Genomic DNA, 18179 nt, shown 5'->3' on the forward strand with positions numbered 1-18179 from the left:
TTTATCTTCTTGTGTTTTCTTGGGCACTGCTTACTGGCATCGGCAGAGTGGGATTCTGCATGAGATGGACTTTGGTTTGCCTCAGTATAGCTGTTTTTAGGTGCAACAAGCAATTGTGTTGTTCTTTCTGGATAGAAGACTTTCAGTTGCTGTTAAGATGTCAGCAAGGATAAAGGAGCATGAGGGACTGAGTTGGTTTCTTTGTTGTTTTAGTCTACTAAAAATAATATTAAAAACTTGTTTCTTAGTAGGGGGGATGTAATTTAGTTATAGAGTGCTATAAAATATGTAACTAACTATAATTGAAATAAATATAACAAAACCAGCCAACACTTTACTCTGCTACTGAAAGATTTTTATATAGATTAGGGCTGCAGAACTTTAGGTAATTGTCTCCAGAAACACTGGATAGATCTTGACGATGCCTTCAGATAAGCAATCTTTCTGATACCCCAGAGTAATGCCTTCATTAGTGTACTTCACAGACCCTACAGATAAAGGAAAAAGTTCATCATTGCAGTTTTAACATCACCCAGTCTTAACAGCTACTGAAAGAATGAAGTATGCACTTCACTCAGAAGGGACACAAGTCTTGGTCTTCAACCAAAATACAATCAATAACACTTTATACTCAACTGCATTACAGTTTCTCCTTCAGTGCCTGAGAGTAGAAACTCCTTTTCAAGAGGAAGGAAATGCAAATCTAGTCAAAAATCTATGCTTAATGTTGAGTTGAAGGCCCACAAACAACTTCAGTAAATGCTCACTAAATGTTATGCTTCTCTACTGCCTGGGTCAAAGGTGAACTTATGTTTAAGAGTGGGGCTATTAAAAAAAAAAAAAAAATTGTGTTGCAAGTTGGATAGCAGGATAGTCAAAAGCTTTGGACCTTACCTGCTGTTTTCGTGACTTTAAGCTTGGATTTTTTAACACTTTAAAATGCAGGAAAAGGAGAAATACTGAGTAAGAGAGCAGAGCTGGTACCGTGTCAGTGGTTTTCTTTTTGTAGCTGTCAAGTCCAAAGAGCTCCCCAAAGTCCCTATAACCAAAAGTAGGAATGGTATCAGAAATCTTACAGATGAAAAGTCAGTGGCAAGGTAACAGATCTAACAATGCAAAGTAAGCCCACCAAGAGAAGGATGTTTAGGACTAACTTCTAGAGGACAGAACCATTGTGGAATAAAAAAAAAACTTTTATTAGATTTTTACAAAATAACTTGGTTAAAAAAAATCCATTTCAGAGAGATAGGCAATATATAAACTTAAACGTTCATATCCACCGCCTCGCAGATTAATAGCACATCCCTTACTTTCTCCAGTTGGCATCAACATTTATGTAAAAAAAAAAAAAAAAGACTCACCTGTGCCTTTTTTTTTTTCCTCTGCTGACTTGAAACCTAATGCAGATGGTGTGACAACAGTAGATACACAGAAGTTAATATTTCCTTCTGCACTTTCGCTAGCAGCAAAGTGTTTTTAAGAAACTTGTACCTCAAAGTTTTTGTTTTCAATCTGAAGAGGTATTCTACTTCCTTCTTTGTAACAACAGTGCTTTTGCTGTTTCTGCTTGCTAAACAGCCCCACCATACCAGCACAACCAGGTAAATAATTAACAGCAAGGTAAGGGCGGAGGAACTTTATGCTATCTGGGAAGTTGTAACTGAGAACTGCATTCTCAGACTTAGTCATCTACTAAGAATGTCAAGTTTTTATTTCATTAGTCAAATGTATTCCACCTAAAGCCAGAATCATGCTGATGCAGCTAAGAGACCATAGAAAAAAACCTTCACGGAAACAGAATGCTTTTATTGTAGTGTTTTGACAAGAAATTATCGTGTATCATCCAAAAATCATTCTCATAACTGAGATTTAGATTTAGTTTATCATCCATGTGCTCAATTGTATGTTAGTAAATTCAACTATGCAGTTATCTCCCCTTAAGAAATACTGTAAAATATATACAAATGTTTCAGGCAAATGTCCTTTTTGAAGATGCACAAGTAGCATTTCTGAACAGGTGCATTTCTAAACATCACTGAGTCTCATTAGAGCTCCTGCCATGATGTACTGTGGAAACTATCTTTCTTATAGTTTGCTCTCCTTTCAAAGACTCATTCTGAAAAAAGAAAATCACAAGTACTAGATTTATATACACAAAGGCACAGGAATACTGTTAGTTTACAGTACAATAGAGTTCAATCAGTGCCTTTCATGCATTGAAGTTCACTAACATCTAAATCCCTTTCCAGTAGAATTAACTGCACGACTGTATCCTTCTCTTTTGATAAGAAGAATAATCAGCTATTTAGTCAACTCAAAGTTACTACAGAAACTTGAAAGAAATGCATAAAATGCTTTTTCTTTCTGCCTAAATTGCTGGACTTTCAAGTCTATTTCTCATCAAAACAAAATAATTTCAGCTAAGAGTAAAGGTGAAGTTTCGTTTCTGCCAAGATGACAGACTAATAATTCTTCTATAGCAATAGATTTATAAAAATGATATATATTATACAGGTGCTATCCTAGGAGATAACACCGCCAGCTACAGAAAAGCCAATTCTAAGGACAGAAATGGAACTGAGAAGAAAACTTTGAATTCAACAGGGAATGAATTCAGACTGTATAAATTTATCATTAGAGCTACATCCCTATTCAGTCCACTGCTCAAGACAATGACACGCAATGGACACAGCAAGTGCAATTCTCCCTATCTATTGATTCAAAGTGGTCTCTTCTCCCTTCAGACTCTCAGTTTGAAGATGTCATTTCTGCAGCTTCAGAGTTTTCCTAGGCATCAGTTGCATTGAAAAAGTATTTGCACTTTTTACATTCATCTGCAGCTGAATAATTAGAAGGCAGACTATTGCCATCAAGCTAATCAACTCCCAGAGCTTTGAGTTGCCGTTCAATCTCTTCATCTGATATGGTAGCAGCTTTTGATGTTGATGCAGATGGTAGACCTCTGGCAGCAGATGGAGCTTTGGCCATCTAGGAAGAGAAAGAAATTTTCTTTAATCAAAGTAATACAATTTATGAGAACCCGACTACTAGAACAGGACTCTAAAATAAAGGATGTTAGAAAAAAAAAAATACTTGGGGTGGGGGGTAGGAGGGGAAATGAACAAAGGGGAAGAAATATGTGAAATAATTCAAAATACCCATACCTTTCCAGAGATTTCAATTCCTATCTCATCAAGCACTTGGTTAACAATATCCTGGCTTTCCTCCTCTTCATCAGAAGCATCAAAAATATCATCTAGAGTATCGTTAACTTAGAAGAAAAAAAAAAAAGTGAAGTGTTGATATCCTGCTCAACAATAATCTTTTGAGTTCATGCTATGGTACTAGGGCCAATACATAGACAAAGATTAGCATGGGAAGGAAAATGTGCTAGCAACATTGGGAAGTTCTAGAAAAGGCAAAGGAGAAACAGGATCAGAAACAAAAAACTTCCTTCATTTATCACCCTCCAAAACAAAATTTGTGGCTTAAAATCAATAAGATAAATACATCCCATACCAGCATGTACTTAAAGCTGAGACGATCAATAATTTCTCAGTTGTACTCAAGTTGTTAACAGTCCAAAACAAAAAAACACATACAGAATGATCAGCTACAAGAAAAGCAGTTTTTTCATGACCTCCTATTAGTTATGCCAACAAAGCCTTGTAGCGGTCTCAAACCCTTTCCCCTTCCAGGGTGTTCCTCCTAGAAGTATGATGAGTGTTTTGCATGAAGAAGGAATGGATTTATGTATCCAATGCTACAAAAAAGCCCAACGCAGCCCCTCTGCTCAGACACTCATTGTTTTGTTTGCTCTTCACTTGCTATCAATCTCTTTGTATGGAGAAATAAAATCTCAAACATCTGTATTTCTGTACTGGTTTTTAACTCTTGAAGTGGGATGCAGCTAGCTATTTTCCCTAAATGCAGAACTTACTCATTTCTTCAGTCATTTCCATCTTCATATTTTCCTTCTGGAAATTCTGCATAGTTTGTAGTGTCTTTTGTGGATCCATTTTCTTATTAACTGCTTGCATTGTCTAATAATATGGGGGAGAAAAGTCACCATTATCATACAGTTAGACAGTAATAAAGGCCAATATATGCATTAAGAAGGAATAAAACTTGTCTAATAAAATAAACAAGTTAGTCAAAGTTTCACATGTTTTGGTCCTTTTACATGCCAGGAGAACTGCAGACACACAGATCAATAGTACAGTCTGCACCTCGTAAGAAATACTGCTTTAATATAATAATTTATTTAATTATTATAAATAATAATTTATTATAATATTTATAAAATAATAGACAAACTTTTTAAAATGCATATGTCTTTCTTGCACCACACCTCTTCTGCTGACTGTATACTTGGAAAAATCTGCCTGATCTGAACAAAAAGAAGGGGAAAATATTTCCTTACTTGCAGCTATATGTTTTGGAGGTAAATGGCTGTAGGTTTTTTATTTGATTGAAGAACATTTATTTTAACTACCACTAGAGGACAGATACTGAACTGCAATCATTTCCTTACGATATAATTTCATGGAAAAATGATTATTTTTTTTTCTGAAAAGCAAATATGTAAGTGCTCAGGAAGTACACATTAGCTTACAGTGAACTCTTTTATCGAGTACAGATCAATTGTTTTACTACAAGTATGCAGCTGTCTTTGTTTAGAATAAGCATGTTTCTACATCTCTCATGGGATGTCTAAACCTAAATATAGATGCGAGCAATATAAATGAAAGAGTATATCCAAGAAGGTAAGAGTTGGCTTGAAAGTATCCCTTTAATTATCCAGTACATCCACTACTAGCTTCATAGAAGCACTTCTGCTTTCACTTCTGATTTTGCTTGAAGTGATTATAGAATGTCTCAAGCTGGAAGGGATCCATGAGGATCATCAAGTCCAACCTCGGACTCCACACAAGACCACTCAAAAATCAGACCCTATGACTGAGAACATTGTCCAGATGCTTCTTGGACTCTGGCAAGCTCGGTGCCGTGACCACCACCCTGGGGAGCCTGTTCCAGTGCCCAACCACCATCTCAATAATGATAAAATAGTATGCTTCAAACATTACCTGAATTTCAAAGGTTGTGCTCCTGTTCTTATTGTTTTAATTGAAAATTTTGTTCTGGATTTGTAAGGTGTTATTTCTTTAGAATTCTTCTACTCACAGATAAATATAAAAAAATATTTGAACTACATTGATTTATCTTCAGCAAATAGAGGTCAGACCCATGATCTGACCAATAGGTGACTACTCACTGACCATGTCCAAAATTAGTGCCACACGAGGCTAAAAAGTATTTGGATGATATTTTGGAAGCTTCACATTCATGTATTTGTTATGTCTCTTGAGGCTACTGATTGCATATGTTTTTCTACTGATGTAATAATTAAAAAGTAAGATCAGTTTGTTCCCATGCAAGACTGTTATATGAATATATTCAGTAAACTGTTTAACCTGATTGGTCATGTAGTCAGACACGCCACCTCTTTGTGGGTTAGTCCTGCAAAATAAAGCTTGCTGTAGAGCTACAACTTCATCACTGTATGGGTTCGTATCTGCCAACATACTCCTCTAAACATTTTTTTCAAAGCAATAATTACTTTCTGCATTAAGCTGCACCACAGGCAGCTTAACTGGATTTATCTCAGATTGTGATAGAAGTACTGTTTATCTGCAATTATGTGTGCAACTTCTGTTTCTGTGAGGTATAGACCTCAAGCTGAACAATCCTGCTTGCCAAAATCAAGTTCCTTATTTATCAGTTCAAGGAAATGGGAAAAAGTTCATAATTAAGATAACTGAGATTTTTCAGAGTCTTTTATGACCTCAAGTTTGTGAGAAAACTGAATGCAATACTGGTTCCTTAGAGCATGAAGAGTGAGAATGACAGGGAATCCCAGATTAAATTTTCTTCTAAGTGTATCATCTCAAGTAACAACCTACCTCACACAAGCTATAAAGCTGCTATGATACACTGCCTTGATTTCCAGATGAAGCATTCCCCAATAAAAAGTGCTTGTGATATGACATACAAGCAAGAAACTGTAACGGCATGGTTGACTGTTGTTTTTTTGTTGGTGGTGATAGTGGCTTATTTTTGTCTACTGGAAGAGCCCTTCCATTGGTCTTAAAGTTGAATTTTGTCATGCAAACATCGGACAGATGTCTAGACCAAGAAGATACTCCTACTTAGGCTCTAACTATCAGGACTAATTGGACAAAAAATTCATAATCAAATTATATTCCCCTATTGTATCCTCAGCACTGTTCATGGTAGTAAGCAATACATGATTCCTTTAATTACTGTATGCAAAATAACACCACATTTACATTAAAACGCAGCATATGCTTGTAACACCTTACTTTTGCTGTAGTTGACATAGCTCCAGCCATCTTCATCTGAGAGTTCATGACCTTTGTTTGAGTTGACATAGAAGTGACTTTAGAGCTAACAGCGTACGTTCGATTCTTCTGTTTCCGCAGTTGTACAAGCTGTTTTGCTAGCACTTTGCAGGCTTCCTTATTACCAGTCTTAGCCATTTTCTTTATCTCCAATTCCTATTAAAAAAAAAAAAAAAAAAAAATCATTCAAATAATAAAGTCTTGAGTTCAGGAACTTTTAGTGTTCTTTTCTCTATTTTCAGGATGTTTTTAAGTTATATCAACAGTTAACTGATTTTTTACTGAGGTTATTCAAGGTTATTTCACAGAATAAATACAAAGCTGTCCTGCTTTGTATTTAAAACCCAAACTGAATCATGTAGTATGGTAGCACAGTTCCTCCAAGGACTTCACTTCAATACTTACATAATGTCACATTAATTTCTACGTGAATATTCAATTCTACATGTGAGTATGGAGTGACACTTAAAAAAAAGTGAAGAAATAATTATGTCCAGCCAATTAGTGCCATTACTCTAATCTTTTTTGATTTCTTGCATTTACTAGCACTCCTGCTGCATTGCCCATGGAAGAAACAGTGAGGCCACAGGTTCTGCTAGTTTTTCAGCTCAGAGATAATCTCATAAATTTTTGGGGAATACGTAAATAAAGATAGGAAACAAAGGCCCACATCACTTACCTGAACTTACCACGTAATAAAAGCACTGTAATTTGTCTACAACAACATGCACTTAACATGGGCACTACTGGCTAACGAGAAACAAACTTATTTACCAGCTCGGGGAAACTGCAGGTCTGGAAGTACCAGGGAAAAGTTTGGCACAAATAATTCTGTTACCATGGATTTTTTCAAAATATGCCTTTTGATTTGTGTTTTTGTTGATACAGACTTTCCAAGCAACTTTCTTTTTCAGCCTTAAGGAGAGCTTGCTATAATAACTTAGTTCTTCTTTTGAGGCCAGTTGTGCATTTTGACTTTTACCATTAAGCAAAAGCAGCTTTAAGACCAGCATTGTAATTCTTCATGAGAATATATCTTCTACAGGAATACAAATACTTCACTTTATGTACACTAGTAGTCCAGAAAAATGTACTAATAAGAAGATATGTTGCTCTGAAAAAGTAAACAGTAGTCACTACAATATGAAAAACAGTCATGTTTAAAGGCAAATATAAACTGACTCATTGCATTAGCTTTACAACTAGGAAAGACCATGGTTAAGTTTACCATAGAGATGGTACTAACACAAGGACTTCCCCTGAAAGCCTTTAATTTCTGAAGGCATGTGTCATAAATACAATTTTCAACTCAAAATGCAGGTCAGCAAGTAAGGAACATAAGACTATTCAAATACTAGAGGCCGAAAATAGATGCAAAGGTATTTTCTTCCTATGTAGGAACAGACGTTAGGTATTAGGAGTTTCACACAGAGGGTGGTAACACACTGGAACAGGTTGCCCAAGGAGGTTGTGGATGCACCATCCCTGGAGGCATTTAAGGCCAGGCTGGATGTAGCTCTGGGCAGCCTGGTCTAGTGGTTGGCGACCCTGCACACAGCAGGGGGGTTGAAACTAGTTGATCTCTGTGGTTCTTTTCACTCTATGATTCTATGGTAAGTATCTCGCAGAGACCACAAAAACAAAATTCCATAGTACACCCAAAATTTCACTTTTTTTCATACCTCAAATATTGCAAATGATTGAAGAGATTAGTTTAGACTGAATTCTTATCTGCAAATAAAGACGCTCTCACTGAGAGTACTAAGTAGCATTTATGACTTGACTTTTTTGAAAGATAAACCAAAACCAATCACTGCTACATCACTACAAATAATCCAGATAACAAATCAAATAATATATATAAAAATATATAATATATATGAATATATAAATATAAATAATTTTATTCTTAACTAAGCAGAATTTGGATAGCAAGCTGCAATACAATATTGGCTTTTTTCAGTGGTTTGGGGCTAGCTTATCCAACCAATCAGTTAGGTTCTTCTGGAAAAAAAAATATATATATATATAGTCATACTGGGTTCCTGAACGGAAATAGAACTGTCTGCATAGTATTAGGGATTTCCTTTCAGAGGAAAGAACATAATAAAATGTTCTGAGATTGACTAATAAATCCTTGGTCCTTTGATCTCTATTAATTGTCTCAACTGAAGAGTATATTTTAACTTTTTTTGAAGACATAATAAATTTCTTTTTTATCCCCCTAAATATCCAAACAATACTGATAAAATTTAATGTCACAAATAATTATGAAAATTAAGGTATTTCTAGAGTCAGAATATTTCCTACTGAAAAAAGCCTTATCAGTGAGTAATCCATTACAACCTACCTGTTGTAAAGCTTCAAGAAACAATGTGACCTCATTTTAGCTCCCAAGGCCTGCTGTCATGAAACACCACCTCAGCAGCTACTGAAACATTGCCTGGATTTACATAGCTTTTCCCAGTTGGAGAATGTCCTCATGCATCAAACCACACCATCTGTCACATCCATTTATCCAATTATGTTGCCACACAGCTGCAGCATCCATTCATTTAATACTTGATAGCTCCCACACATGAAGTTTTAAAGAAATTTTAATTTAGGCAAATATTTTTAACATTATTAGCTACTTTTATGAAATTTCTAGCTGAATGAAAAGAGTAATGCTATAGGGGTACTCATGATATCTACAGTCATAAAAATGTCAGCACAAACACCTTTTAGTCTTTCCATTATTATACCACTGATTTGAAAGCCTAGTATGAAAAAAATCATGTTCTGAAGGATAGAGAATTCTAAGAATGGAGAGAAAAAATGTGAATGTAGTAATTAAATTCAAATATATTGTTTCTTTCTCTATCTATGCTAAAGATTGAGCACCAGAATCACTTTTAAATTGTTTTCCAACAAAATTTTAATAACTGAAAAGTCAAAAAGGAGAAGCCAATTTTTTCAGTGTTCAACTGTTATCCACTGAGTACTATCTTTAGAACTTTGCAAGTTGTTATGTTAGGCAGCTGTTTGTTTTTAAAATGAAATTCTCTGCTCTACTTACCAGCTGTTTTTCCTGTTTTTCAAGTGCTGCTCTATCTCTGGTTATAGTCCTCTGTGTACCTCTTAACTCTCGGTTTTGCTCCTTTATTATATCTGGAAAGAAAATATTTACAGTTAGGAAAACTTTTCAGTAGTATATAAATATCTTGTCTGCTGAGCATTCTGCACACATGCTGTATGTCAGACAGCTTTTCTTTCAAAACAAAGTCAGCTACCAGAAGTGTCAGCACCTCAAATACATGAAATACAGGCAAAATACAATTTGATGTATACAACGTGATTATGGCATAGTTTCAATAGCATAGGCCATATAACTTAGCATGACCTTTGCACCACAGCAAGATCCTTAACCAGCTAGTAAGGATTAGGTACAGGCACTTTTCTGTAAGTTTCAGCTGTAACTCAGGATTAACACATTCACCGTGAGTTCAGATTTTGTCAACAAGTCAGACCTAACTGCAACAGGGAGGTCAGCTGAAGAAACCTAATACAGATGATCCCAGGGAAGTTATAGGGTTCTCAGTCCCATGAAAGCAGTGAAGATGCTTCTAGATGCAAGTCCAGGCTCCTGCTTCTGACCTTATTCTGGTTTAACAGAGATGATTACTTTCCTCCATAAATATATTGCATCTCTACAACTCAACTTCAAGTCAGACCAAGAAGCAAGAATTCTCACACTTTTTTCCAAAAGTTAATAGGCGTCTAAGAGTATCTCAGTACAAAAGTGGAGGACTTTATAGCATAAAGTTTTCTGACAACTGATGTAGTAAGCAGATGCTTGAGCACTATCACATGAAATGTAATGTCCTCCACATGTTTTGTCCATTCTGCTTACTTATTGGCAACATCCACTTACTAAAAGCAAGAATTTCTTACAATATGGGCATCAGTCATGCCAGTTACAGTTAACTTTTGTTTGACTTTACAGCAGGTGCTTAGGTGTGATTCACCTGGGTGAAGGTAAAAGGCCTGCATCTGACTCAGCATCCTCTGACCTTTACAAAGGAAATAAAGTGGTGCTTTTATGAGGAGATTCATCTACTCCTAATGCATATATCTACTACTAGATAAACTCTGCATGTAAATTTAAAAGGAGCACAGTGTCACACAAATTCTGTGCCTAACCCACAGAAGGACTGCCACAACGGGGTTCTGCTATTGTACTTTAAAAAGTTTAGGCATGTGAAAAATCAGTGCAAATGGAGAGTTACAACCAGAAATAAAGCCATAAAGGATATAAAGGATCAATTGCTGATGCACAGTCACTCTTAATTTTTTTTATTTTTATTTTTTAAAGGCCGGCATCAGTTTTTTTTGATACAAAGAAGCACTCAGATTCTGTTTTCTTACATTAAGAAATACTGTAAAACATCCAGGGCTGAAATTACTTCAACCTTGATTAGTCTCTAATTAAAAAGAAAGAAAGTAAAAAAAAAGAAATCTTTAGCAGCACGTACATCCACATTACCCACTCCCACCAAATGTTTTAAACCAAATAAACATATATTGCAAACAAACTCTGTGAAAAAAGACTTCCTTTTACAGTGCTACCACTACTCCCAGAACTACATAAAGATCATCTTCAGGAAATGGAGTTTTCAGTGGACATTAATGAAGAGCTGGAAGATGATACAGAACATAACACTACATTCCACACATGAGCAAAGCAGCAGTAAGAATTATTGTGAATACAATGCTACAGGCAAGTAATTTTGAAGGCAGACAAACATATATTACTTGGACAGCTGCATGCATGAAAATGAAAGAACAGGTTTAATAGCTCCATAAAAGACTACCATCTCTAAAGTAACTTAAATTCCTTTAGAACAGAAAACTTCAGAAGTAGGAACCTTCAGGACAATCAGAAATAAAACTGTCATGAGACCACATGGGCTAGCACAATGCTTGTTTTCTTCCTCTCTCTGATCTCACAGCATGGCTTAACCTAAAGATAGCAACACACTAAAAACAATGGTTGCCTGCAATTATAAGCCCTTCCATTTGTTTTTGCAAATGAGGGACAAGGAGAGAACTTGTATCGGCTACACAGCAAAGCGAGAAGCAAGTTCCTAGCTTTGTTCCTTTTGCTGATGGCCATCCTAGGAGGCATGTGCCCTCACAAACCTCTGTGGGCAAGGAGGGCACACCTCTGTTCCTGCAAACCGGCTGGACCAGAGACGTCTGGTTGGGCCTGACCTGGTGCTGTCATGGGAATGTAGCATCATCTCCTCCTTCCTCCCCACAGGCTGTGCACCAGAAATGGGAAGGAACAAGCAGCAGATACGTATTCTTCCTGGGTGAAGTACAATTGGCTGGCACACAGCGTCACTTTTGGCACACAGCTTTCAAATGAAGACCCACATGATCCGGCAAGGAACATCACAGAATCACAGGGGTTGAGAGGGACCTCTGGGGATCATCAAGTCCAGCTCCTTGCTAAAGTATCTTCCAAACCATGTAGCCAGCCTGGGGGCTTGTGCCCACATGCAGCATGCCCCTGCCCCGGGTGTTGGCTACATGAGGCAACACTTTTTGCGAGGGCTGACAGCTGTGCACTGGACTTCCTCATGGAGTAAGCAATCTTTCCCGGCTTTACTCTCGAGAAGGTCACTGCTGCGTCTGTTTTGAACGCTCTGCCCACAGGCTGGCTGTGGAAATGACGAGACCAACTTGTCGGAAGGCCCACACAGCACAAGTGCAGCAGCGATTTCAGTGACCGCAGCCTTCTGCTCGGGAGCACAGCGGGGCTCAGCCGCCCTCCCCGCCTCCACGGACAGCCCTCATTCCCCGGACCGGCACGACTCGTCTCTCTGTTTATTCCGGCTTCACCAACTCCCCGCAGCTCGTTTTGTTCCCTCGCTGACAACGAACCGTGTTTGTTCTCTTTTCCCTGGCACCCACAGAAGGAGATCGCCAGGACTCGGTTCCCACGGCCGCCCCCAGCCCAGCCGCCCGGCGGGGCATGGCGTCTCTCGCCACCGCCCCCAGGTACCGCCCGCTGAGTCCTCCCGAGTTTCCGGGACGCCGGGCCCAGGTCTCCCCGAGAGCACCGCCACCACCCTCCCCCGGGCGCCGTCGACCGCGCTCACCGTCCACAGTCTTCTTCTTAAAAAGCGAAGCCATGCTGGCTGCCGGTCCCGAGCCCGCCGGAACCCCCTGAGCCTCAGCGGGCTCCTTCTTCCTCCTCAGGTGACCAGGAAGCAGCCGGGCCGCTTACAGCGCCCGGCTCCTCCTCCCCAAGGCAAGGGGCGGGTCAGAGCCGGGCTGCGACGCTTCTCCGCCTCCCTCCCCTGCTGCGGCGGCGGTAGCAGTTTGGGGCGGTTGCTGCCCTCTGCAGCCCGAGCTTTCAGTGCTCACGGTGCGCGGACAGCGGGCATCTGCTGCCCCTTCGTAGCTACCGTGGGGCACAAGAGAGAAGAGTGTAAAAAATAGTAATGTTTCTGGCTTTCAGCGTCTGATTACAATCCTCAATTTTTAATAAGGTAGTCGTAGCATAGCTGTTAATAACCAACGTCTACACCAATTAATAATAATAAAAAATATATATAACTGAAAAATGTACATGAATATTTAATACTGGTTTAAAGTATTTTTTTTTTTATGTATTTTGCAAGGAAAAGCAAGCAACTGTAATGTAGACGTATATTTTGACACCAAGACATAATGCCTTGCCAGGTTGTCGTTGTGTTGCTGGTGGCTGTTCCCTGATCAGCCCTGCTTTTATAACATCGCATGGAAAAGCAATCTCTCGGAATAGCATAGCAACAGTGTAAAGATTTATGTGGATTTTACGACGGTGATACTTAAAATCTGCATTTCTGGAAAATTAATTCCAAATAGCTAATTTTCATTCTAGCTGTTGCTACGCTGAAATCTAGGTCATGTGTGATGACATCAAATGCTGTGAGTTTTAACAGTTTGCTGTACGGTGGACAGTATGCACTTTGCAAGTTTGTTTTTGTGTGTCTGCTACTATCTGCTCCATCAGATCGGACAGAGATGAGTTAGCCAGCAAAACTGAAATTCTGGCATTAAAAATGCACAGATGAAGGGGAGGAGAGAGTTTGTGATGGACATTCAGTTCCCCACTTTTCTGAAAGACTGAGCAGTTTACGCTATTCTTTAAATGAGCTAATTAGCTATGCAACCAGAAAATCGTTATTCCACAAAATTTCTTCCTGAATGTTTTCTTGTGATGAGGGAAACAATGATCACAGAATATCCCAAGCTGGAAGAGACTGATAGGAATCACTTGAGTCCAATCCCAGCTCCACACAGGGCCACCCCAAATCCAAACTCTGTGTCTGACAGCAGTGTCCAAACGCTTCCCGAACTTCAGCACCTGGGGCTGTGCTCACAGCCTTGGGCAGCCTATGCCATGCCCATCGCTCTCTGGTGCAGACCCTGTCCCTAACCCTCAGTTACCCCTTCCCTGACACAGCTCCATGCCGTTCCCTTGGGCCTTGTCGCTGTCACAAAGAGCAGAGCTCAGCACTGCCTCTCCTCTCCCCTCCTCAGCCATGAAGCCTCCCCTCAGCTCCTCTGCCCTCTGCTGAACCCATCAGAGGACCTCAGCCGCTCCTCATATGCCTTGTCCTCCAGACCCTGCTCTCTGTGCTGCTTTTGTTGAACTCTATGTAGTGGCAATTGTCCAGCCCTCTGATTTGTTACCATCTCCCCACAAGGCCTCTCTGCTCTTGAAGGGGTCAACAGTTCCTCCTACCTTTGTCATCTGCATACTTCTTTAGTATACCTTTGACTCCTGTATTCAACTCATTGATGAAAACATTAAAGAGGATAGGCTGGGGGCCGACTCTCGGGTTGGTTGGGGACTGTGATATATTGCAGGCGTGAAAAACTTAATTTCTTCAGACTTATTATTGCTGTGTTTATTGCATGTAGGTGGCAAGGTTTGGCTGGTGGGGGTGGCCTCTGTAAGAAGGGTCCAGGGGCTGCCCTGTTCCAGGCATGACTGATACCAGCTGGCTCCCGTTGCCCTGGCCCACTCTATCATTACAGATATGATCAACACAAGTAATGTAAGTGTGTTTATGAGGGCCAAAGTGCTCTCTTCTGCAGAGGTGAAGTCCATGTGATAGTCTGAATCACAGTACATTTGTGTGGGAGTGCAGTGTGGTGAAGGAAGGAGCAATTGTTGCTGTAGACCCAAGTCCCTGCTGTGAGGCAGGAGTTCGGAAGAATGGTGTGACTCTGTATTAGCTCAATATATTACAAGTACAGTACAAATACAGTACCAAAAATTATAACTGTGTGTGTGTGCATACATAAGCTACACTGCCATCCATTTAAATATTTAAGCATATTTTAAATTTAGACCAAGGGACTAGGTTCAGTTCACTTAAAGCTGAATGTGTTCAGGAGTTCAGACAAAATGACTTATATGGAGATACCCTTGCGAGTCAGCCCTTTTTCATACTTTTGATATAAAGGGTGGTGCAGAAAAATACTTTTCTGACACACCTGGAAGAAAAAAAATAGAGGTGAATATGAGTCTTGAGGCAAATCTTGAGGTTATGTTTCAAACCTTTGAAGCTTTCTGACTGTATCAGTTAGTCTAATGAAAATTATTAGACCTCCTTATCTTCATTTCTAGTATAAGAGAAACTTTACCAGTGAACTTTAGCTGACAAGCTCGGCAGGCTGTCTTGGGATGTTTTGTGAATAATGACCCAAATTCAGCACTCTGTTTGATCTATTCTGGGCCTGTCTAGTTTCTCATCTGCAGATACAAAAATATTAAATGGGGCCACGTGTAGTAAAGAATGAAGTGAGTAAGCTGAAAATTAGAGGAGCCTGACAGACAAACGATTGAAGAACTGCATAAGTGTATTGTTATATGAAATGCTTACAGCATAAAATAAGGTTGTAAAAAGAAGTGACTCTGGGGCCTCGATAACTGGGTATGTGCCAAGTCCCACAGAGCCTTGCACGTGCTTTATCATGGAGAAGCTCCAATGAAAACAGGCACATTGGCTACACATCTAACTAGGAGTTTGTGAGATCGTGCTGTAAAGGCTGATATGCCTTATGCCTTGAAATACAAAGGTAGTTTGAGTTGGGAAAGGGACTAAAAGCAAAGGTCGGGAAGAGAAGTACACATCCTGTAGAAATTTAAGTTGCACCTCAACTAAATGCTTGATTATTTTTTTTTTCCTGTGCAAGAATCAACTATGGCATAGGCTGAAAGTTATGGTTGCATTTACGTGTTTGACTCCCTTGAAGCTTGTTTGTGTGTGTCATGATGTTATCTCTAATTGCACTCATAATTGCAACACATGGAAAATAACATCCTCTCCAGAGCAAGAAGGTGATAGCAAGGCATTCAGTGAGAACAGGCTGTGAGTAGCTAGGAAGAAGGTGATCTGGAAAAGTGGCCATTGTATAAGGTGTGTGAAGCAAAACACCTGCATGGAAATTTGAGAAAAATAATTTAAAAGGCAGAAACAGTAGGAGTAAGTGAAGAAGGTCCTAGAAAAGAGAATGGAGAGGAGTAGTGGAGATGGTGCAGCTGTGAGACGCTGGAGGTTCTCCCTGGTATTATTGCTCTGAAATTCTTTCCCTCTTCTTTGGTCAAGTCTAAATAACTTCTATGTATGCAAGGATAAGAAAAAAAAGTTTTAAACCATGCATCTTATCCCCATCTTACAGGTCATGCAACTGTTCAATATTTTTTTTTTTGCAAAACTCACAAGAACTGAGAAGTACCTTATTCACTGGAAGAGAGAAGGAGTTGCATCTAGCAAATATACAGGTATGAAAGTTTCAGAAACACTGAAACTAAATGTAAAGGTATATTTTGTAACAAAAAGTATTTAATGGCCTACAAATAAAATTACTGAATTTTATTCAAGTAAAAATAATGTTAGAATAAGCCAGGTTGTGATAGGAATGAAGTCAGTGAGCTATGAGATTAACCAGTGAGTTATCTATTTTAAATGGTTTATGTTTTAAAACATTTTTACTTCACCTCCCAGAACAATATTTTTCATAAATTTTAGAAGATTCTGACAAAGTGAATATGAAATATGACTGAATGTCTTGTTTCCCATCTTTTTGCAATATAAGTTGAGTCAGGCATGTATGTGAAACAGTGTATTGTTAGTCTCACAAATAACTGGTTCTTGTTTTATCAATCTAAAAAAGATCACTTTCCAAAGAGCTGCTACTCATCTGTGCCTTACAAGGTGTGCAGGATAGAGAAGATATACACATTTAAGTACGGAATCATGTTTTGTTTTTTTCGTTCTTGTGAGGACTGTGTGACATATGTGGAGATTGAATTTGTCTGTCTATACAAGGGGTTCTGTGATGTTTGCCTGGTAGTTCACTAAATCTGTTTTACAGGCTTCTGGGGAAATTAAAAAAAAATAAAGCAAGAAACTGTAGTATATTCAAGATGAGATGTTAATATGTTACTGTACAGATTGAATCCTTTTTTGGTCAGCTGGAACTCTGAACATTTAAAGGCTGTTGTCTTCATCTTAACTTTTTACTCTTGGATATATTTGCAGATAATTTTTTTGGGGGGGTTAGGGAGAGAGCAAGGAGGTGAGAAAAGAAATTCATAATATAGTAACCAGGCAAATATAGTAACCAGGCATGTTATATGAAAACACAGTGTATCAAAATATATAGAGATATTTGCATATGCAAGGTAATGCCTTAGCTTTACTGAATTTCAACTTCATCTTAATACAGCATAAGTACTTTGCACCATTTAGCATATGCGTGGCATTCAGTACTTTGTAAAGTCCATTAAATGTCTAGCCCCTCTTTAGAGAAATCTGGTTTTAATTATTACCTTGATTGGTGATAATAAGATGCTTTTGAGTTGCAGAGTGTATCCTTTTTAACCTTCACATCTGATTGCAAGGTTCTTCCTTGGTGAAAGAAGAAATTTCATTATAGAATAGTGACATTACTTTATGCAAGCAGATTTAGCTTTGCTTCAATAATCAAGTGCAGTAGGACATCCTTTTTCTGTAGGGCATTCTTGAAATCAAGGGTTATAATTTTAAAAGCATTTACTTGCAAATACTATATTTTTAAATGTCTTTGCCAAAGGAGAAACGGAAACCCAAGCTATCAACAAAATAGGTAAATACTGTTAGTATTTTATCATAAGCTTCAAACACTCCTCAAGGCATCAAGTTTAAGGGGGATAGGGGGAAGGGAAGTGCAACATTACAGAGAGGATATTTATTATTACAAAGTGTGAACTCAACAGGGACTGCTAAATGTTCTTACAGTCATAATAGCCTATCTCATGTTAATTCTAGCCTGAAGCTCTGTGGCTCTTTATGTATGGAGATAACGGGGGGGGTAAAACTGTATTTTTAGTTTAGCAGCAGATTCCTCCCAACCATGGAAAATAAATTAGAGAGCTCTGCAAACTAAAAATGATTTGGGCTTTGAAAGAATTCCCAGCAATAATATAGAAGACTTATTACCCTGGGTAGTTAGAGGGTCCCGTAAATTTATGACTGAGTGTACTCATTTTGATTCAATATTGCCTCAGTAACTTGTTTCCAAATAATCTGCCTTTAACTCAAATATGTTGGTCCTAAATCAAAGCCCATTTTGGCAATGCTCTTCTTACTTGTATGTGCATCTTAGATAAAATTTAGTGTACATTATTCAGGAAAAAATGCTGCATTTTGGTGAGGTTGTTATATTTCA

The 18179-nt window shown here is 38.5% G+C and overlaps 1 protein-coding gene across 1 annotated transcript; it reads right to left on the minus strand.

The window, feature by feature from the left end:
- Window positions 1-1172: 1172 nt before the first annotated feature.
- Window positions 1173-12717, minus strand: CHMP2B (charged multivesicular body protein 2B). Its single transcript, NM_001030792.3, has 6 exons — window positions 12569-12717; window positions 9481-9572; window positions 6384-6578; window positions 3941-4043; window positions 3165-3271; window positions 1173-2988 (listed from the first exon to the last, which is right to left on the minus strand). The coding sequence occupies exons 1-6, from the start codon at window positions 12600-12602 to the stop codon at window positions 2875-2877; spliced, it is 645 nt and encodes a 214-aa protein (NP_001025963.2). The 5' UTR covers window positions 12603-12717; the 3' UTR covers window positions 1173-2874.
- Window positions 12718-18179: the final 5462 nt, after the last annotated feature.

Source organism: Gallus gallus, chromosome 1, assembly GCF_016699485.2.
Source record: "Gallus gallus isolate bGalGal1 chromosome 1, bGalGal1.mat.broiler.GRCg7b, whole genome shotgun sequence".
In the NCBI taxonomy this organism is placed as follows: Eukaryota; Metazoa; Chordata; class Aves; order Galliformes; family Phasianidae; genus Gallus; species Gallus gallus.